The 21,636-nt window shown below is 50.9% G+C and overlaps 1 protein-coding gene across 3 annotated transcripts; it reads left to right on the top strand.

Annotated features, from left to right (window-relative positions):
* The first annotated feature begins 407 nt into the window (after positions 1–407).
* Positions 408–21,337, top strand: SMO (smoothened, frizzled class receptor). 3 transcript variants are annotated; one of them, XM_060305344.1, is made up of 13 exons: positions 1,114–1,245; positions 11,724–11,838; positions 12,523–12,728; positions 13,441–13,650; positions 13,895–14,067; positions 14,410–14,629; positions 14,725–14,848; positions 16,133–16,225; positions 17,330–17,438; positions 18,245–18,430; positions 18,868–19,016; positions 19,492–19,626; positions 19,841–21,337. In XM_060305344.1, the coding sequence occupies exons 3-13, from the start codon at positions 12,582–12,584 to the stop codon at positions 20,251–20,253; spliced, it is 1,959 nt and encodes a 652-aa protein (XP_060161327.1). In that variant the 5' UTR covers positions 1,114–1,245; positions 11,724–11,838; positions 12,523–12,581; the 3' UTR covers positions 20,254–21,337. The 3 variants fall into 3 exon arrangements, with proteins under 3 accessions (XP_030709637.1, XP_060161327.1, XP_060161326.1); XM_030853777.2 differs by lacking the exon at positions 11,724–11,838 and having other exon boundaries at positions 408–1,245; XM_060305343.1 differs by lacking the exon at positions 1,114–1,245 and having other exon boundaries at positions 9,393–11,838.
* The last annotated feature ends 299 nt before the right edge of the window (positions 21,338–21,636 follow it).

Below are 21,636 nucleotides of genomic sequence, written 5' to 3'. Positions count from 1 at the left end.
CGGTCTTCTCCATGGGGCCCTAGGACAAGATGAAAGATCTAACGCAAAGCAGAAAAGCCTGGCGGGTTGGGGAGCAGGGCGGGAAGTAACAGAGGCTTCAGGCACCCCCTGTCTCTCCCACCGTAAACCGGAGGAGTCCTCTCCCTGCAGGCGGCCGGGCTGAACGATCCTCAGGCCAATTAAGGTGCCTGCTGAGTCTTGTGGCAACTACTGGCCACGATTTCCACCCATCTCTTGACCCGAGGCAGTGGCGGGGTCACCAGAGCCCCTGGTCCGGGCCTCTCCGGGCGCCCGGGACGCTGAAGCTCGAGCTCCTCCTCTTCCCTCCCTCGGCCAGTCCCTCCCCCAGCCGTAGAAGAGGGGGGGGCCGGGCTTGGCCCGGCGAGGCCCGTGCATTCCAGAGAGCCGAGCGAGCTAGAGCAACAAAGGAGCCGGGTAGTTGGCGGGGAGAGTCCCGGGGCTGCGGCACAGTGCAGCCAAGTGGGCGTCTGGGCCGTAGGCTGGCGCGAGGGTGGAGCCGGGAACCTAGTCCAGCACTCCCGGCCCGCGCCTGGCCTCCATCGCGGGGCCGGGAGGTGGTTTTAATGGTGGGAGAAGGAATGGGGCTAGAGATTGGGGGCCCAGGGGGCTCCCGCAGCTGAAGATAACTAGGATTGCCAGGGGAAGGGGTAGAGAGTTGTGCATCCCGGCCCGAGCCTCCACCGCCCAACATGGGCCCCGGGTTCCAAAGTTTGCGAAGTTGGGCGCCTAGGGCCCGCGGCGCGCAGAGCGTCCGGGGGGGCCCGGCACCGGACTCGCGGGGCGCACTGGTCGCCTGAGCTGCCCCCGAGGCCCCAAGGGTTGCGCGTGTGGCCTGGGGGCTCCGGAGAGCGGGCGGGGGCTCCAGGGCTTCTGCTGAGTTGGCGGGTTTGGCCATGGCCGCTGACCGCCTCGCACGGGGGCCGGCGCTCCTGCTCCTGGGGCTGTTGCTGCTGCTGCTGCTGGGGGGCCCGGGCCGGGGGGCGGCCTTGAGCGGGAACGCGACCCGGCCTGGGCCGCGGAGCGCGGGCGGGAGCGCGAGAAGGAGCGCGGCCGTGACCGGCCCTCCGCCGCTGCTGAGCCACTGCGGCCGGGCCGCCCCCTGCGAGCCACTGCGCTACAACGTGTGTCTGGGCTCGGCGCTGCCCTACGGGGCCACCTCCACTCTGCTGGCCGGGGACTCGGACTCCCAGGAGGAAGCGCACGGCAAGCTGGTGCTCTGGTCGGGTAAGCGCGCGGGAGCCGGAGCGGGGGCTGTGGTGATGGGATGCGGGGATTCTCGGAAAGAATAGGCTCAAGACTGAGCTTTTGAGAGGGCGGGAGCAGCGCCCGGGAGAGTTGCAAGAACGGATTCTGAAACTTTGGGGGCAGGCTGTATGCAGGATGGGACCGTCGGTGATGAGGCGGGAGGGCGAGAAAGTTGAGGAAGCGGATCACAAAGGCCTGAGCAGGGTGGGTTTGCAAAGGAAAAGGGGGAATGAGGGGCCCAAGAGCGAGGGGGATGGTGGCTCTGAGCCACAGTAAAGGACTTTTTTTTTTTTTTTTAAGAAAAGGAGATGCTCCACGTAGGTGCCACTATGGAAGCGGGGTCCTCGGGAATTCAAGGAGGTGTTTAGACCTTGGAGAAGAAACTGGGAAATCGAATTGGCAGGATAAAGGGAAGATGGGGGTAGAAGATTTAGGCATTGAGGGAGAGGGTGGGGGAAAGAACTGAGTGAAATTTGTGAAGGGTAAGAAACCCCTGGTGATGAGTAATTAAAAGGTAACCAGAAAGTTCCAGAAATCTTGTTTTGGGAGACAGAAGTCCAGTGATCGTGTCTTGCTTTGACAGGAGATTTCAGTTTCCTCATCTGAAAAATGGGGACTCGGTTCCTTGTCTGAGGTTGTGAAGGAATGAGACTATTCTAATGATAATTTGTGGGTTCCTTGGAAGTTTGGACCCTCAGGCTGGTCTGGGCTGAGGAAGGACACTTAAGTGTGGGATGTCTAGAGCCCCCTGGATACTTTCATGGTGGTCTGAGGTCCCAGAACCCTCACCTCATGGTGAGATTATGACCCAGCCTGAAAAAATGCAGACTGAACCCAAGCAGGTCCTTCTTTAGCAGTGTGGAGTGGATTAGCTCCCCACCTGTCACTCTTCTGGGCTGGGGACCTAAAGAGAAGGGGAGGGAACTGGCCTTGCCACCCCTTGCTTGTAGCTAGGGTGACTCCAAAATTGTCCTTGAAGAAACAGGAAATAAAATCAAAAGGCAGGAGCAGACCTGGCAACCCTCAGTCTTTTGATAGGCCTTGGATGCCCCACATCTCAGTTCTGCCCCAGGGATGGGTGAGGATCCTGATAGGGGAGTGTTTGTAGGCTGCCTGTCATTGTCAGGTTGGCCACTAGAGTTCTCAGAGTCTTTGCCGGATGTTGGACAAAGTCATGTCATTCCTGGCTTGGTACAGATGCCAGAGGAAGAACCTGGAGGATGGTACCCATGGTGGAGCCACATCCTTTGTGGGTATCAGGTTCTAAAGTCAACATGTAGGCAGAAACCATGTGTAATCAACAGTAGCTTTGAAAAATCCATAAATGGCCACAACATAAGGTCTATGTGATTTTGCATACATACTCTTTTATGGTAATATGTTTGTATGAATGTGCAACATATAGTAATGTACAATATATAAGAAGGGGCATACATAGAAAATATAATTTTACTTTTTAAAATTACATAAATGCAAAAGAGCAGAAGAGGGAAAGGATTTTTAAAAATACACAAAAGAAAGGTATAAACAAGGTTTCTTTGAGTTTAGGAGCCAGCTGTATGGAAAATCTAAATGTCTCAGCACTAGGACTTCCCTGGTGGCGCAGTGGTTAAGAAATCCGCCTGCCAATGCACGGGACACGGGTTCGAGCCCTGGTCTGGGAAGATCCCACATGCCGCAGAGCAGCTAAGCCTGTGAGCCACAACTACTGAGCCTGTGCTCTAGAGCCCGTGAACCACAACTGCTGAGCCTACGTGCCACCACTACTGAAGCCCGCACACCTAGAGCCCGTACTCCGCCACAAGAGAAGACACCTCAAATGAGAAGCCTGCGCACTGCAGCGAAGAGTAGCCCCTGCTCGCTGCAACTAGAGAAACCCTGCGTGCAGCAACGAAGACCCAATGCAACCAATAAATAAATATTCCTGTTAAAAAAAAAAAAAGTCTCGGCACTAGAATCTCACCCAGTTCTGAGTTGTTCACACTATGAGAGAATATGTGTTCATTCTGTCTCTCTCTTTTTATTTATTTATTTTGCAGGGGCCCATGGTCGAATTCTCCTAAATTAAGTGCATGTGTGATGCTGCCCTTCTGTAGTTTCCATCAAATCAGGCAGAAAGGGTATGATCCTCTCTCCAGCCCATACTCCTGAGAGCAGCTGCTGAGCAGGCAGAAGTGGTTTTGGCAGGAAAGTTGAGGAGTCAGAACCATCCGCTGGCTGTGTGGGTTCGAACCTCACTAGCTGTGGCTCTGGTGGGGCAGGGTCCTGCAGGGGTGCCGGCCCTGAACTCTGGTCCTTAGTTCATTCTGAGCTCTTCTCTGCTGCCACCCTTCATCCCTCAGCTCAGTCCCATTCCCATATGTGTTCTGGGTGTTCTTTTTCTGCGTCTGGTCTTTCTGCTGGATGTTTTATATGAAGTAGGGCCAGAAGCAGGAGTTGGTGCCAGCTGGGTCAGTGGGTGGGTAGTGAACTGGAGCCGAGTGTGAGAATCACAGACAAGCCTTCTGCTGGGGGGTTCTGGCTAGTGATTTTTCCTGGCCTGAGCTGGTGGTCTTGATTTGGCTTTGGACGTGGTCAGTGTCATCTGGCCCTTGGAGGTGTTTTTGTGGGTGAAGATGATTTAGGTTGTCTTCATCTGTAAACTTTTGAAAGTAGAGACTTCTTTACTTTTTTAAAAGTCTCAGAGTTCTGAGTACACAGCTGTCCACGTTCAGTTAGGTGTCGGGTGCTTGCTATATGTCATTCTGGATCAGGTTCTGGGGCAGATAAAGGCAAAGAATACCGAAAAAAAAAATAGACAAAGAATTCAGACAGGATCCGAAGACAGATAATTAAACAGGCTTTAGCAACACCTCTGAGAGGTATTGTGACCAGGTGGGATGCTGAATGAACACAAAGGACTCTGGGGCGCAAGGGAAGACCCCCAGAGGAACTGACATTAACCCACAACCTGAGAAATAAGTAGGAATTACTGGGGCCAAGGAAGATTTGGGTGGGAAGGATAGGAGGAGGGGATAGCATGCACAAAGCTGTAGAGGTGAGAGGGCTTGGTACTTTTAAGGAAGTATAAAAATTTCAGCAGAGCTGGATCAAAGCATTTGAGGGATAGGATTATAAGAGATAAGACCTAGAGAATTAGAAAATAAAGGGATTCATACCCCATATTAGGAAATTTGGTTGTTTTCCAGAAGATAGTATGGAGCCACTGAAGACTTTTAAGCAAGAGAGAGATGTAATCATGTTTGCATTTTAGACCAATCTCTTTGAGTACTGTGTGAAGAAGCCACAGGAGAAGGGAAATCCTGGAGCCTGTTTGCTTGTTTAGCAGATGGTTGAAGTAGTCCAGCTGAGAGATGATGGCGGTCAGGACTGGAGTAACAGCTTGGAGGAAGTGGTCAGATCCCGGAGCTTCAGAGGTAGAACCAATGGGACTTGCTGATGAGAGAGCTGGAGGACCCAGGTTTTAGGCTTGGATGGAAGGTGGTATCATTCCCTTTCGCTAAGCTGGAGAATGCTAGAGAAGGAGGAGGTTTAGGAAGAAAGTATGGGCCATGTGAATTAGAGGCCTTCATTGGAAGGTCTATGTGGAGGTTCCCAGCAGATCTGGAATAAGAGTTGCTGAAGAGAGGTACCCACTATGAGCTTCCTCAGCCTAGATTGCTGAGCCTTTGGAAGGATGCCATCAAGTGAGGAAGTCTGCAGCCGAGGTTGGGCCAATTTCTAGGTTTATATAGAACTCAGGTCTGTCTCTCCTATATCTTTCCACTCTCTCGACTTGGGCTTCTTCGGGCACTCAGCATCTTTCCCCAGGATAGCTTGAAATGTCTCCTCTCAGGCATTCCAAGCTGCCCAGACAAACATACTATCCAGGCCATGGTCCACCTTCAGCCAAATCTGGTTGGTTTGGTAAATGGGGCAAGAAAGCAGAGAGACCTGCGGCTGGCAAGAGAAACAGGTCCCTGAGAGCCAGCACGTAGCCTCTTTGACCACTGCTGTGCTGTGTGTGCGCACAGGGGTGTGCGGCCCTGTCATCCAGCCGGGGGCAGCCAGTGGGAAAGAGCTGGAGAAGCTGGGAGGAGTTTCTCATTTGCCTCCCAGACACTTAGATGAGAGACTGAGAGGAGGTCTGTTGTTGGTGATGGTAGGTTGTTTGCAGGGGCAGATCAGGAAGAATTTCCTTAGAGCTGTTCTCAAACCTGGCTGATGATCAGAATCATTCTAAAAGTATACATTTTTAGAAAGTATAAAAATACAGAGAAATACCCATGGGCCCAAGTTTTCATTTTTGCATCAGATTGTTAAGTTTTTAATTGTGAAATGTAGCATGTATACAGAAGGCGAATAAGACACAGAGGTACTAAATAACAAATAATTATAAAGTGACACCTGAGTCAAGTGATGGTGGGGCCCCCCCAGGAGCTCCCTCTTTGTTTTTTCCAATCACATCCCCCTCCCTCCTCTTCTAGAAGTAACCAATGCCCTGATGTTTTTGATAATTGTTTCCTCTTTCCTCCATAGTTTTACCATCTAGTTTTGAAATCCCTAAACAGTGTATTTCAGTTTTGCATGTTTTTGAACTTCATACAAGTGGAATCATGCTGTGTGTATTCTTTTATGTCATTTCTTTTGCTCTACATTATTTTGTAAAATTCATCCATGTTGTTGCAGCTTATTTTTCATTGCTGAATAGTATTCCATTGTAGAATACATCACAATTTATTTATCTATTTTGCTGTTCTTAAACATTTTTTAAAAATATTTGTTCATTTATTTAGGCTGCGCCAGGTCTTAGTTGCGTCACGCAGGATCTCTTAATTACGGCACACGGGATCTCTTAATTGTGGCATGCATGTGGGATCTAGTTCCCTGACCAGGGCTCGAACCCAGGCCCCCTGCATTGGGAGTGTGGATTCTTACCCACTGGACCATCAGGGAAGCCCTACCACTTGTAGTTAACAATGTCCTGGAGGTGTCTGCTGAGCCCGTGCACCTAGAACCCATGCTCCACAACAAGAGAAGCCGCCGCAGTGAGAAGCCTATGTACCACAATGAAGAGTAGCCCCTGCTCGCCGCAACTAGAGAAACCCCGCGTGCAGCAACGAAGACCCAACGCAGCCAAAAATAAAATAATATGGCCATTTTAAAAAAAAAAAAGAAGTGGTAATAGTAGCAGCACTGGGACCTCCTTGGAGGTCCAGAGGTTAAGACTTCACCTTCCAGTGCAGGGGATGCGAGTTTGATCCCTGGTTGGAGAGCTAAGATCCCACATGCCTCGTGGCCAAAAAACCAAAAACATAAAACAGAAGCAATATTGTAACAAATTCAATAAAGACTTAAAAAAAAGGTCCACATAAAAAAATATATTTTTAAAAATAGTAGCATCTTTCATCCTTGACATTTTCTTCATTCTAAAGAGAAAGCTTTTCTACCTTTCACCATTAAATATGATGTTTGGTGTAGGTCTCGTAGTTATAAATATTTTTATCAGATTAAGGAAATTCTCTTCTATTCCTAATTTGCCAATTATTATTTTTATCATGGATGGACACTGAATTTTATCAACTACTTTTTCTGTATCTATTGAGATGATCATATGATTTTTTTCTTCATTAATCTGTTAACATGGTAAATTGCATTGATGAAATTTTCTCTTTTTTAAAAATTTATTTATTTATTTTTGGCTGTGTTGGGTCTTTGTTACTACGCGCGGGCTCTCTCTAGTTGCAGTGAGCGGAGGCTACTCTTCATTGGGGTGTGTGAGGCTTCTCATTGTGGTGGCTTCACTTGTGGAGCACGGGCTCTAGGCGCATGGGCTTCAGTAGTTGTGGCACGTGGGTTCAGTAGTTGTGGCTCACGGGCTCTAGAGTGCCAGCTCAGTAGTTGCGGCGCACGGGCCTAGTTGCTCCGTGGCATGTGGGATCTTCCTGGAACAGGGCTCGAACCCATGTCCCCTGCATTAGCAGGTGGATTCTTAACCACTGCGCCACCAGGGAGGTCCTGATGAAATTTTCTAATGCTAAAACATTCTTGGAACAACAGTTTTCAACTTGACTGATCATCTGAATCACACATAAAAAAATTCGTTTTTAAAGTTTAAATTGTGGGACTTCCCTGGTGGCGCCGTGGTTGAGAGTCCGCCTGCCGATGCAGGGGACACGGGTTCGTGCCCCAGTCCGGGAAGATCCCACATGCCACAGAGCGGCTGTGCCCGTGAGCCATGGCCGCTGAGCCTGCGCGTCCGGAGCCTGTGCTCCGCAACGGGAGAGGCCACAGCAGTGAGAGGCCCGCGTACCGCAAAAAAAAAAAAAAATTGTGGCAAATGTTATTTTTAAAGTGTATAAATGTAGAAAAATGCAGAGACTAATATAACACCTGTGTCTGTATTTTTTCTTTTTGTTTCATATTTTATTAAAGAAATAAAACAAGGGAAATCCCTGGCGGTCCAGTGGTTAAGACTTGCAGCCAAAAAAAAAAAAAAAAAGACAGAAATAGAAAAAGAAAGAAAACGAAACAGATAAAGCTGATGTCCCCTTTCTTCTTGTTTCCAGTTTCATTCCCTTTTCTTCACTGCGGAGCTTCCTGCATCCCAGTAACTTGCATATTTATTTTTTAAGTTTAATTACTTTAATAAAATAGGTAGTATACGAACATAGTACAAAATTCTACAGTAGCAAAAGTTAAATCCTTCCACTTCTGTTTCCAGCTACCCATTTCCCTTCCCACAGGCAACCACCAACACTGGTTTGTGTGTATTCTTTTTTTTTTGTGGTACGCGGACCTCTCACTGTTGTGGCCTCTCCCGTTGCGGAGCACAGTCTCCAGACGCGCAGGCTCAGCGGCCATGGCTCACGGGCCCAGCTGCTCCGCGGCATGTGGGATCTTCCCGGACCGGGGCACGAACCCGTATCCCCTGAATCGGCAGGCGGACTCTCAACCACTGCGCCACCAGGGAAGCCCTTGTGTGTATTCTTTTATTGATATCTAACATATGTACAAATGTAGATGTGTCCTTATTCTTTTTTCCTCCCATAACCAGTACAGCTCTCCAGGCTGTTCTCCACTCAGCTGCACCCATTAAACAAGACATATTGGAGATTGTTCCATTTCATTGCAAATAATTCAACCCTGGATAGTGTGCTATTTAATATTGATGTGTGATATTTTATTTAGTGGGTCTACTATTGATGGATAAATATTAAGGACGTTTCTACTCTTGTTATTATAAACAGTACTGCAATGAATAATCTTATATACGATTTTTGTGAACGTGTGAAGTGGAATTGCTAGTATAACATTTTACAGCTAATGTCAAATAGTCTCCACAAATGTTAACTAATTTTTAGTCCTACTAAAAATATACAAAAGTGCCAGTTTCCCCCCGACTCTTGCCAGTACAGCATTTTCAAATGTTTTGATCTTTATCCTTCTAAAGGTTAAAAAGTTATATGTCATCGTAGTTTTATTTCACATTTAATGAGTGAGACTGAACATCTCTTTATGTTTTTAAAGGCCATTTGTATCTTCTGTTGTTTGTCATTTGCCCATTTTTCTATAGGATTATGAATTTCTTATTGATTTGGAAGAGCTTTATGCATGCAAGGAAAGTAATTCTTTACCTGTGATACGTATTGGAAATATATTTTCTCAGTGTGTTGCTTTTCTTATGATCTTGTTTGTTTTTTACCCTACTGAATTTTTCTATTTTTCTGAAGTCTTTTCTTTAAATCTTTTATTTCAAAACTTCTGAGTTTTGTGTCATACTTCAAAATGCATTCTCCACTCAAAGATTTAAAACAACATTTTCCACTTTTTCTTCTAGTACTCTGATTTCTTAAAATAATGTAGTTATTTTTGATTCATCTGGAATGTATTTTTATGTAAGAAATGGGGTAAGGGGCTTCCCTGGTGGCGCAATGGTTGAGAGTCCGCCTGCCGATGCAGGGGACACGGGTTCATGCCCCGGTCTGGGGGGTCCCACATGCTGCGGAGCAGCTGTGCCCGTGAGCCGTGGCTGCTGAGCCTGCGCGTCCGGAGCCTGTGCTCCGCGGCGGGAGAGGCCACATTGGTGAGAGGCCGGCGTACCGCAAAAAAAAAAAAAAAAAAAAGAAATGGGGTAAGGATTCAACTTATTTTTTCCCTCGATGCCTCCTCAGTTGTCTTTTAATATTTATTGAATAATCTATTTTTTCCTTGGGTGATTTATTTTTAAACTACAAAACAATATTTAAAATGAGATAAAAAGAAAAACAAATTACACGTTCAAAAAGCAGATAATTATCACAAATTCCAGAAAAATAACACAATGTTGTTTGTGTGTGAGTGTGTATGTGTGTTCTGGTTATTTATTGCTATATTACAGACCACTTCAAATCTTGGTGGCTTAAAACAAGAACATTCCTTTTGCCCATGAATCTGCAGTCTGGACAGCACTCAGCAGGGATGGCTTGGCTTTCACTGGGGTAACTGGAAAAGCTGGGAACTTGAAAAACCCAGCATTTCTTTCTCTTTCTTCTTTTGGTCCCAGGGCCTCTCTGTATGGTCTCTCCACCAGGCCTCTCCAGCAGGACAGCCTCGGGATAGTTGGTCTTATTTCATGGCAACTGGGATCCAAGAACAAGTGTTCCAAGAGAGACCCAGGCAAAAGCCAAATGGCTTCTTATTATTATCCAGGCTTGAGAGTCTGAGAACGTCACTTCCACCACATTTTATTGGTCGAGCAAGTCACTAAGGCCAGCCCATATTCCACAATATTTTTAAAAAATATTTATTTTTTAATTTATTTTATTTTATTTTTGGCTGTGTTGGATCTTAGTTGCAGCACGCGGGATCTTCATTGCGGCGCGCAGGCTTCTCTTTAGTTGTGGCTCACGGGCTCCAGAGCACATGGGCTCTGTAGTTTGCAGCACGCGGGATCTCTAGTTGAGGCGCTCGGGCTTAGTTGCCCCGCAGCATGTGGGATCTTAGTTCCCCGACCAGCGATCAAACCTGTGTCCTCTGCATTGGAAGGCGGATTCTATTTTTAAAAAAATAAATTTATTTATTTATTTGTTTATTTATTTTTGGCTGTGCTGGGTCTTCACTGCTGCACGTGGACTTTCTCTAGTTGCAGCGAGCGGGGGCTACTCTTTGTTGCGGTGCGCGGGCTTCTCATTGCAGTGGCTTCTCTTGTTGTGGAGGACGGGCTCTAGGCATGTGGGCTTCAGCAGTTGTGGTACGTGGGCTCAGTAGTTGTGGCTCACAGGCCCTAGAGCACAGGCTGAGTAGTTGTGGCGCACGGGCTTAGTGGCCCCATGGCATGTGGGATCTTCCAGGACCAGGGGTGGAACCCGTGTCCCCTGCATTGGCAGGCGGATTCTTAACCACTGGACCATCAGGGAAGTCCCAGAAGGTGGACTCTTAACCACTGGACCATCAGGGAAGTCCCCACAGTATTTTTATTAAGCATCTGCCTGTTGTTCCTCTAAAATACCTATTACTCGAGGGAACCCGTCCGCATTTAAAATATATTGCTTAAACATCCAGTAAAATTCACTTTTTCTTTCTTGTCACAGTTCTATGAGTTTAGACAAACGCATAGAATTCTGGATGCAGCCACTACATACAAGATAGAGAACAGTCCCATCACCCCCAAAGGTTCCCTCGTGTTGCCCCTTAGTAGGCAGAGCCCTCTCCTACCCTAGCCCCTGGCAACCACTGCTGTGTCCTCCACCCACACCCTCTCAGCCAAAATCTTTGAGACTGGGCTCTCCACCTAGAGTGATAAAGGTCCCCCAGGTGATTCGGATTTGAGTCAGGTCTCAGAACCGTTGCCCAAGGACATTGCTTCTTAAGTGACAGGAACTTGCTCCGCACCCTTGGAATAGATTTTGTCTAGTGAGAGCTGTGAACGGTCAGAGGCCTCAGATTACTAATAGTAACAGCTAATGTCTCTTGAGTGCTTAGTACGTGACAGGTACTGGGCTAAGCACATTTGATGCATTATCTCACTCTACACCACAGTTCCACAAGGTAAGTCTATTCAATATTATCTCCATTTCACAGATGAGGAAACTGAGGCTAGAGGTAAAGTAATTTGTCTAAGATCACACAGCCAGGAAATGATAGAGCCACGAATTGGACCCAGGCAGGCTAATTGCAGTGTCCATGCTCCTTATCCCTCTGCTATATTACCTTCCTCCCCAAAAGAGCAGTTACCTGCTCACACCACCCCCAGCCTGGGCAGTCACCCACGTTGGCTCTCACATCCTCAGAAGCTTCTCCTAATACAACTTCTTGTTTGGGAAATAGGTGTTCCTGAAGCAGGGGTGATTCAGGAGGGGCGAAGGGGGTAGAATGCTGAGTGAGCCCAGCCACAGGGAGAGCAGGGTAGAGGCCTGGACTGGGGTAGGGGTGCTGGGAGACCTCCACCTGTTTCTTTCTGGCTGACAACACCTTTCCTCCCCGTGCACTGGACACAGCCTCCTCTGTTTCTCTCCATCTGATTTCCTGTTTCCTCCTCTGGCTTCGGAGTACCTGGCTCCCCTGACTACCTCTTCTTAAGCTCCAACCTGTTCTCTGTCTCACCTCAGCTTGGTAAGAGGAACAAGGGTCCCGGGGTCTGGGCAAGGGGAAGCACCTCCTGGTCCTGGTGCACGGGCCCTGTGAGGGTGGGTCCCACAACACTCCTTCCCTGTGGAATGTAGAAGGTTTTAACAATGTCCCTGAAAAAGTAAAAGGTAAATTGACCTGGGGTTCTCAGCCAGAGGTGCTAACACTCCATTAGTGGGGCATTTGGAAATGGGGGCTGTTTCTTAAGAACTTTAATTGAATTGTAATATACACAGAGAAAAGTGCACAGTTTGATTTTCACAAAGTAAATCACCCATGAAACCAGAACCAGATCAAGAAATAGAACATCACCAGTGTCCCAGACGTTCCTCTTCAGGCCTCTTCCAATCCCCACCCTGGAGTGGGAGGGGTGAGGAGCATTTTCTGGCTGTCACCAGGACTTAGGGCTTCTCTTGGCATTTAGTGGGCAGGGTCTAGGGACGCCAAATGTCCTGCGGTACCTGGGACACTCCTGCAGCGCAAAGAACGGTCAAGCCTAAATGCCCTGCTGAGAAACGCCGTGCCTGACCGTCCTGAGCATTCATGGCCTGCAGCGTGGCAAAGAGAGATGCCTTAGACCCGGGGAACAGTGGTGCAGCTATGTCTGTCTGTGGGCCAGAGTGCTGAGGGGTCTTCACTGCAACGTGTCCACACTGTCGCTACCCCCAGGCCTCCGGAACGCCCCCCGCTGCTGGGCAGTGATCCAGCCCCTGCTGTGTGCTGTGTACATGCCAAAGTGTGAGAACAACCGGGTGGAACTGCCCAGCCGCACCCTCTGCCAGGCCACCCGTGGCCCCTGTGCCATCGTGGAGAGGGAGCGGGGCTGGCCCGACTTTCTGCGCTGCACCCCCGACCACTTCCCCGAGGGCTGCCCGGTAAGTGCTCTGTGGGGCAGGGTCTGGGCTGGGCAGGACCAGGCACGGGACAGGGCCCAGCAGGGGCAGAGGAGCTCAGCGCCTTCTCTTCTGGGAGATCCCAGGTCTACAGCCATGGCGTCAGTGAGCCACAGGCCCAAACTGAAGCTCGCCGAGCTGAACCAGTCTATTAGGGATGATCTATTTATAAAAAGATTTTTGAGCACCCGCTCTGTTAGGTGATGGGGAGTTACAGGAGTCGTGAATGACAAACCTGTGCTCAGGAAGTTTATTGTGTATTTAGGGAGTCAAGGCTTGCACGTGTGAAACAGCTAAGAGACACCAAGACGGGGATGTGATCTAGTTCTGGGTGATGAAGGACAGCACATTAATAATGATGATGATGATGGTAGTAATACTAATTATTATTATTTATTACCTTCCAAATACTATTATAAACATCTTACATTTATTTATTCACTTAACCCTTAGACCACACCATGAAGTATTGCTATCCTATAGATCAGGAAACTGAGCTAACAGAGAGGTCAAATAATTTGCCCCAGGCTGTGCAGTCACGAGGGGCAAGGCTAGGATTCAAATGCTGGAAGGTTGTCTGCGGAGCCTGTGCTCTTGGCCTCTCTGCCACACTACCTTCGCGCCTCTTATTAAACCAAAGGTCACCTGCGCCTACCGCTCCCCTATGCGCTTTCTCCTCTTCTCTCATTGCCAGAATGAGGTGCAGAACATCAAGTTCAACAGTTCGGGCCAATGTGAGGCTCCCTTGGTTCGGACTGACAACCCCAAGAGCTGGTATGAGGACGTGGAGGGCTGTGGGATCCAGTGCCAGAACCCGCTCTTCACCGAGGCCGAGCACCAGGACATGCACAGCTACATCGCGGCCTTCGGGGCCGTCACGGGCCTCTGCACTCTCTTCACCCTGGTCAGCGGGAGGCAGGCCCGTGGGTGGAGGGTCAGGGGGGCGGCAGGGCCCAGGACCCTCAGGCAGCCTATAAAGTAGGAAGGGAGCCGATTGTCACTGAGAGAGGCTGGGCTCTGGGAGAGCGGGGCGGAGGACTTGGCAGGGGTCCTCGGGGAAGGGTGGCGATAAGAGGGGTCCAGGGGTTCAGATAAGGGCAGCAGAATAACCCTGACCTCACAGAATGGGCCCCACTTCTCTCTTCTAGGCCACATTTGTGGCTGACTGGCGGAATTCCAATCGTTACCCTGCTGTCATTCTCTTCTACGTCAACGCGTGTTTCTTCGTGGGCAGCATTGGCTGGCTGGCCCAGTTCATGGACGGCGCCCGCCGGGAGATCGTCTGCCGCGCTGATGGCACCATGAGGCTTGGGGAGCCCACGTAGGTGTCTTGCGGACCCAGAGGCGAGGGTGAGGGGAAGAGGCTGATGTGCGTTTTCCACAAAAGGGGCAGGTAGGTCTTGAAACGGAGAGTTCAGCGTGGGATTCAGCTTTGCCTTGTTGCACCCAAGGTCTCCAGCATTAGAGCCTGGACTGTTTGCATCTGTTCAAAGGGGCATCTTCTGTATCCTCTTCACTTCTGACCTGAGCCTGGTCTCCAAGCCCTGACTGCTAGGGAAGTCCTCCAGACCTTAGAAGCCAGGGGACTGGGGACAGGGTGGAGAGACTTCGTAGAGGGAGTACAGAACGACGGCCCCAAATGACGCTCCACATGTCTGTGCAGCTCCAACGAGACCCTGTCCTGCGTCATCATCTTCGTCATCGTGTACTATGCCCTGATGGCCGGCGTCGTCTGGTTTGTGGTCCTCACCTATGCCTGGCACACCTCCTTCAAAGCCCTGGGGACCACCTACCAGCCTCTCTCGGGCAAGACCTCCTACTTCCACCTCCTCACCTGGTCGCTCCCCTTTGTCCTCACTGTGGCAATCCTCGCCATGGCCCAGGTATAGTGACTGGTAGGGGGTGGGGATCTGAGTGGGGCGGACTTGGGTGAGGGAGACAGTGACTGACTCTGTCCCCCCACCCCTTCCTGCTCTAGGTGGATGGGGACTCTGTGAGCGGCATCTGTTTTGTGGGCTATAAGAACTACCGATACCGTGCTGGCTTCGTGCTGGCCCCAATCGGCCTGGTGCTCATTGTGGGAGGTTACTTCCTCATCCGAGGTGAGTGAGGACCGGGTCAGGACTGGTCGGGCAGCAAAATATGCTGAGCGTCTGCTCTGTGTAAGTAGGAGCCAGGAGCTGCCAGCTCTGCTGCCTTCGAGGTGGGACCGCAGCCGCCTCATGCAGGACCTTGGTGCAAAGGGGAAGGTGCCCATGGGCAGGCCGTGGTGCAGGTAGCACCTTTGTGCGGGTCAGAAAAATACTCCCCTTACTCCAGCTTCGTGCCAGGGCTCATGGCTTGTTGAGTGGAGCTTGGGCTGGATTCCAGCCGCTGGTCAGCCCTGGCCAGATACCCTTGTGTGGTGAACACCCTGAGTAACCACCCTGTCCGCACGGGCCAACTGGGAACCTTCAGTCATGTGCGTGCGCCCTGAATTTATACACATGCTTGATCTTTGGAGCTTCATTTCTCCTTTCTGCTCGTAGTGCGAGTGCGCACGCACACACACACATGCAAAGTTTTCACAACATGCACAGATTCTCTGTTTCCTCATTTCCCTGTCTCAGTCTGCCACCTCCACACTAAGCCTCCGTATCTTAGCTCATTTTCGTTGAGTGTTCTTTGTAAACTTCAGTTTCCTCCCCCAGCGCCATCAGTCTTCTGTTCAGCCCACCTCGTTTCCCTCTCTTTGGCAGTGGCTGAGCCTGATTTATATTTTGTATCTGTGTGATCCTGTGTGGCTAGTGTGAGCCACTAGCCACGTGTGTTGAAACTAATCCAGACTGAGATGTGTCCTAAGTATGAAATACACACTGCACTTCAAAGACTCAGCACATACAGGAGTAAACTATCTCATGAACAATTTGTTATATGGATTACATGTTGAAATGATAATGTCATAAACAATGATTTATTGTTTATGAAATATATTGCAGTTAGCTTCATCTGTGTCCCTTTACTTTTTGAAGGTGGCTTCTAGGAAATTTGAGATGGTGAATGTGGCTCACGTTATATTTCTCTTGGACAGCACTGTCCTGGAGTCTTTTCTTAGGCCTTTTCCATCATAATAGCTTTGACCTGCTGCCTTACTTGGAGAGGCCGGACCAGGACTGAGGCATCTTTCGTCTCCACTGACCGTCTGTGCCCTGCCCAAGTCTTTCCAGCCCGTGGCGCATCTGCCACCAGCTGTGCTCCAGTGTCTCCAGTTCCCCAAGCTTTAAATCAGCCCAGAAGTCATCAGACGTGGGGCTCTAGGACCATGGGGCCCTCCCCTGCCATGCACCTATTCCTCCCAGGAGAGTGGCCTGGCCTCCACTAACGTCTGCCATCTCCCTTCTGTTCAGGAGTCATGACCCTGTTCTCCATCAAGAGCAACCACCCTGGGCTGCTGAGCGAGAAGGCAGCCAGCAAGATCAACGAGACCATGCTGCGCCTGGGTGAGTGCCATCCCAACACTACACCCTCTGGTGAAGAGTCTCGGAGGCTGAAGTACATTGTGGGGCAAGTTAGCAGCCAGGGAGGCAAGATAAGGCCGTGTGTGTATGTGTGTGTGTGTGTGTGTGTGTGTGTGTGTGTGTGTTGGTGCTGATGGTAGTGGCGGTAGCAGCTGAAAAGAGAAGGTAGCAAAAAAAATAAATACATACATAAGGAGAAGGTAGCTTCTTTCTCAGTTGGAAGAATTCAAGTTCATGTCTAGACTGCTTCCTCATGTCTACTTCCCTCCTGCTGGGACCCACCCAGAGTGGCCTTAAGCACCTCCAAAATCTTGTCTTATTTTGGAGAAAACAGTTCTTTTTAAAATTTTTTTATTGGAGTATACTTGAATTACAATGTTGTATTAATTTCTGGTGTACAGCAAAGTGATTCAGATATAGATATAGATATATTCTTTTCCATTATGGTTTATCACAGGATTTTTTTTTAAGTTTTCATGTAATCTTTTTTTTAATTTCTTATTTATTTAATTAATTTTTTTATTTTTGGCTGCGTTGGGTCTTCGTTGCGGTGCGCGGGCTTCTCATCGCGGTGGCTTCTCTTATTGCAGAGCACGGACTCTAGGCTTCAGTAGTTGTGGCACTCGGGCTAAGTAGTTGTGGCTTGCAGGCTCTAGAGCGCAGGCTCAGTACTTGTGGTGCATGGGCTTAGTTGCTCTGCAGCGTGTGGGATCTTCCCGGACCAGGGATCGAACCCATGTCCCCTGCATTGGCAGGCGGATTCTCAACCACTGCGCCACCAGGGAAGCCCCTATCACAGGATATTGATTATAGTTCCCTGTGCTATACACTAGGACCACGTTGTTTAATGTATTTTATGTATAGTAGTTTCTATCTGCTAATCCCAAACTCCTAATTTATCCCTCCCCCGCTTTCCCCTTTGGTAACCATAAGTTTGTAGAGAAAACAGCTCTTAAACTGAGCCCAGCACAAATTCACCCCAGACTCAGCTGCCTCTCAGGCCCGAGTGGGCGAACACTCTCTTCTCCACTGCTGCTTCCATACCTGGGATTGGTGACGCCCTGTCCCACCTCTGTCCCTCCGCAGGCATTTTTGGCTTCCTGGCCTTTGGCTTTGTGCTCATCACCTTCAGCTGCCACTTCTACGACTTCTTCAACCAGGCAGAGTGGGAGCGCAGCTTCCGGGACTACGTGCTGTGAGTGGGGGGCTGGAGGCTTGGGGGCAGCAGTGGTGGGAGCTGGAGACCCTCCTCTGCTGTCCAGCAGGGGTCTGCCAGGTCCCTGCCTCAGATGACAAGAGAAACTGCCCATCTTGCTCTGGGCGCTTAAGCTGATAGTTGTTCTGTAATTTGCAAACATGGCACACAGCCCTCTGGGTCCCTGCCCAGCTCTACCCTTCCCTTTCACCCCCAAGGCTCTCTGGCTGGTATGTTTGTAACTGTTAAGCCATCGTGTGTTTTGGCTTCTCCAGCTGACTCTTGCATTGGCCACAGAAGTCGCTTGCTATTTCTCATAGACTCTTTACAGAGCTTCTTGCAAATCCCTGCACAGAAGTAGTTACCTCTCTACCGTAGGTTAACAACCCATTAATGTTTTCTGGTTTTGCCTGTGTTTTTTTGTGTTACAATGAGGATGAATCTGAGAAGGTAACACATCTCAGCTCCTTAAAGAAGTGCAGTACCTACCGATACCAAGAATAGCAGTTAAAATGCTCGTTAAAATCTGACTGCTTCAGACTCTTCCTTAAAGGCTCCAGCTTCCAGTGTGGGAAGCTTTACACCACACCGATGCCTATGTCCCTCCCCCAGAGATTTGATTTAATTGTCTGGGGTGTGGCCCAGACATCAGGAGTCAGTAAAAGCTCCCAGGTGACTCTAATGATCACCCAGGATTGCAAATCAGGGCTGTGGGCTTCCCTCTTTCTAAAGTGTTTGGATTGATCGTCTGGGCACCCACCCAGGAGACTTAGAAGGCCTCAACTGTGTCCTACCCCTCACCACAGGTGCCAGGCCAATGTGACCATCGGGCTTCCCACCAAGAAACCCATCCCCGACTGTGAGATCAAGAATCGCCCTAGCCTTCTGGTGGAGAAGATCAACCTATTTGCCATGTTTGGAACCGGCATTGCCATGAGCACCTGGGTCTGGACCAAGGCCACGCTGCTCATCTGGAGGCGCACCTGGTGCAGGTGGGGTCAGCAGCAGCCTGTCCTGACCCTGCTGCCTTGTTCTCTCAGCCTCGGCATTTGTTAGGCTTTGTCTGGTCTCAGGTGTCCCAGCACAGCCTTGAGCAGGTGTGATTTCTAAGGGCCTGCCCTGAGCAGCCAAAAGCTGCCTTTTCTGCGGCTCACCACTGCCCCCTGGTGACACCTCCTGTCCTTGGGAGGATGGGCCAAGGGCTGAGCCAGCGGCCGGTGTCTCCTAAGAGTGGAGTGATTTGAGAATGGAGCGCAGGAGACCTGCGTTCTAGGCCCCCTTTTTGGCACAGAAGGCCTCTACCCCTCAGGGTCCTTGAGGCCGTCTGGAGGCTCCTTTCCTGGATGGAACGGATCCGCTGGTTTTTTGCAAGATTTGAGGGGAAGCAGCTGCCCCTCCATGCCGCTTCCCCCACCCTTTCTGCCCTCAGGTTGACGGGGCAGAGTGACGATGAGCCCAAACGGATCAAGAAGAGCAAGATGATCGCCAAGGCCTTCTCCAAGCGGCGCGAGCTGCTGCAGAACCCAGGCCAGGAGCTCTCCTTCAGCATGCACACTGTCTCCCACGACGGGCCTGTGGGTGAGCCTCCACCCCATTCCCACTTTCCTTCTAGGCTGGTGTGGCCTCATGGACTGTTTGGAAGGCTGTGAGGAATGGCTCCCTCCTCTCTCTCACACATTGGTTCTCCTCCAGTCCCCACCCTGCCCCCATCCCAGGCCACCCTCCCCTCTCTGTTCCTGCCCCTGGATCTTGCTTGCTGGTGCTTTGGTTCCAAAGGACTCATCTCCCTCGCCTTCAACCGTCTTCTCCAGCTGTTCTCCTTGGGCTACGGGAAGTCAGGTTCCAGGGACTGGATTTCTGGCCTCTCGTGAGGCCCCTCTCTTCAGACTGGGAATGGGTAGAGATTGCTGTGTTCACTAGGGTGGGCTTTCTGTGCTAAGTCGAGTGGGAGCCATGGGTTGGGGGATGGTGAATGATGCTAAATAAGGGAGGAGCGGTCACTGTGGGGGCCTGGGCAGTCATGGTACCTTATCCTTTCCTTCCATCCCCACAGCGGGTTTGGCCTTTGACCTCAATGAGCCCTCGGCCGATGTGTCCTCTGCCTGGGCCCAGCATGTCACCAAGATGGTGGCCCGGAGAGGAGCCATACTGCCCCAGGATGTGTCTGTCACCCCTGTGGCAACTCCAGGTATGGGGTTCCGGCTTCTGTAGGAAGGTGGGGGACGTAGAGGCTGGAGGTTCCTGGGACTGGAGTGCCAGGGGCTGCCAGCAGGGGAGGGGGGGGAAGCCTTGGAGGATCTAAAGTGTGGGTTCCTGAGCTAAAAGAGTAGGGTCCCGAGGAGAGAAGGCATGATGTGGACAGAGTTAGGGTCCCAGGCTCACGTTCTCTCTCCCACTGTCAGTACCCCCGGAGGAAAAAGCCAACCTGTGGCTGGTTGAGGCAGAGATCTCCCCAGAGCTGGAGAAGCGCCTGGGCCGGAGGAAGAAGCGGAGGAAGAGGAAGAAGGAGGTGTGCCCGCTGGTGTCGCCCCCTGAGCTCCACCACCCCGCCCCGGGCCCTGCCCCTGCCTCCAGTGCTGTCCCTCGACTGCCCCAGCTGCCCCGGCAGAAGTGCCTGGTGGCCGCGGGTGCCTGGGGAGCTGGGGAAACCTACCGACAGGGAGCCTGGACCCTGGTCTCCAACCCCTTCTGCCCAGAGCCCAGTGCCGCAGCCCCCATGGCCTGGGCGCAGGGCCGACGGCAGGGGCTGGGGCCCATTCACTCCCGCACCAACCTGATGGAGGCAGAACTCATGGACGCAGACTCGGACTTCTGAGCCTGGAGAGCAGGACCTGGGACAAGAAGGAGGAACAAATACCGTTCGGAGGCTCTTCTTCCTGCCTGAGAGTGCTTCTCCAGGGTCTCCTCTTCCCGAGAACCTGAGGGCCCAGTGCCCTCCCGGGAGAGCTCAGTATGTCTGGCTCACGGCAGCAGGACTGTGGGAAAGAGCCCTGACATCTCCACGGACAGGCCTTACCCGGGGCGGGGCCCTGGAGCTCAGGGTCCTTGTTTCTGCCCCACCTGGCTGGCAGCGTCAGTCTCCAGTGGGGGTCATGGGGTATGCAGAGCTCGTGGTGGGCAGTAGAGGTGCAGGCAGGGGTGACGGTACTCAGAGTGGGCTGTGGTGACCAGCAAGGCAGGCTGCCCTTTTCGGTGCCACTGGGTGCCCTTCCCTGGCACTCTCAGACCAAAAGTGTTGCTTGTGTCGTTAGCCCTTTGTCCATGGGAGGACAGAGCTCCTTTCCCCCTCTTCAGGGTGGTTGCGGGGCTGGGAGTGCTTACTCCCAAAGGGCCTGTAACCTTTCTTTATAAAAGTGTCCAGCTGGCTCCACTCCAGGCCACTAAGCCACCCTGGGTTTTCCTGCACCCTTCTTCCCCTTTCCCATTTCAGTTCAACCAGGCCAACCTCTTCCCGTTTCCTGTTTGTTGATTAGGAGCCAGCATCGCAGCATTGTCTGTCCTGCCCCCAAACCCCACCCCTTTGCTGCTGGGCTCCATCTCCAGGTGAGAGATCGGTTCAGCTATGGAGCCTGGCGTGGCATAGAAGCAGTGAGTGACGGGGAGCCTCTGGGCCTCCAAGAGATGCATGTTATCTTTTCCTGTATCTGTCCAGTGGGGGATGGATCCTCTGACTTGAGGGGCTCCCCTGGGAAGCTGCTGACACTTCAGCCAGGCAGAAAAGCTTCCTTCAACTTCCACAACCAGTGGGTGAAGAAGTTCCCACCTCCCATAACCCCCATCCGAAGCCCCAGTTTCGAGAACCAGACAGCAGGAAGCCTTAGCAGCTGGCTGGGTTGCAGATCAGGGGGTAGGGATAGGGAGACAAAATATAAACAGTAAATAAAAGGTTTTTGTATAAACTCTTGATGTGCTTCTTTCCATAGGCCCCGTCTTGACCTGTTTACCTGGTGCTGATCTAATTTGTCTTCCACTTCCTCTGAAAGCTATTCTGAAAGGCCAAGAGCTTGGTGCTAATGAGGTCACAGCTGACAGATGTCAGGCTGATGTCAGCTTAATGTGCTGGCTGTCCTTCCTGGCCAGTTGGTTCTATATAAGGACAAAAGCTCTGGCCACAGCTGCCTCACTGGGCATTGATCATAAGACGAATGAGCAAAGAACATGCAGCTTGTCCCTGGAGTGATGAATGGAAGCAAGTGTC

The sequence above is a fragment of the Globicephala melas genome, chromosome 9 (assembly GCF_963455315.2).
Source record: "Globicephala melas chromosome 9, mGloMel1.2, whole genome shotgun sequence".
Classification (NCBI taxonomy): Eukaryota; Metazoa; Chordata; class Mammalia; order Artiodactyla; family Delphinidae; genus Globicephala; species Globicephala melas.
The sequence above is the reverse complement of the archived record's forward strand: the minus strand, read 5'-3'. Positions and strand labels throughout refer to the sequence as shown.

Excerpts from the sequence above, each read along its gene's own strand:
- SMO (XM_030853777.2), top strand. The coding sequence starts at position 915 with ATGGCCGCTGACCGCCTCGCACGGGGGCCGGCGCTCCTGCTCCTGGGG. Across the intron at positions 1,246-12,522 it reads CAAGCTGGTGCTCTGGTCGG|GCCTCCGGAACGCCCCCCGC; the intron begins GTAAGCGCGCGG and ends CGCTACCCCCAG. Across the intron at positions 17,439-18,244 it reads AGCTTCCGGGACTACGTGCT|GTGCCAGGCCAATGTGACCA; the intron begins GTGAGTGGGGGG and ends CCCTCACCACAG.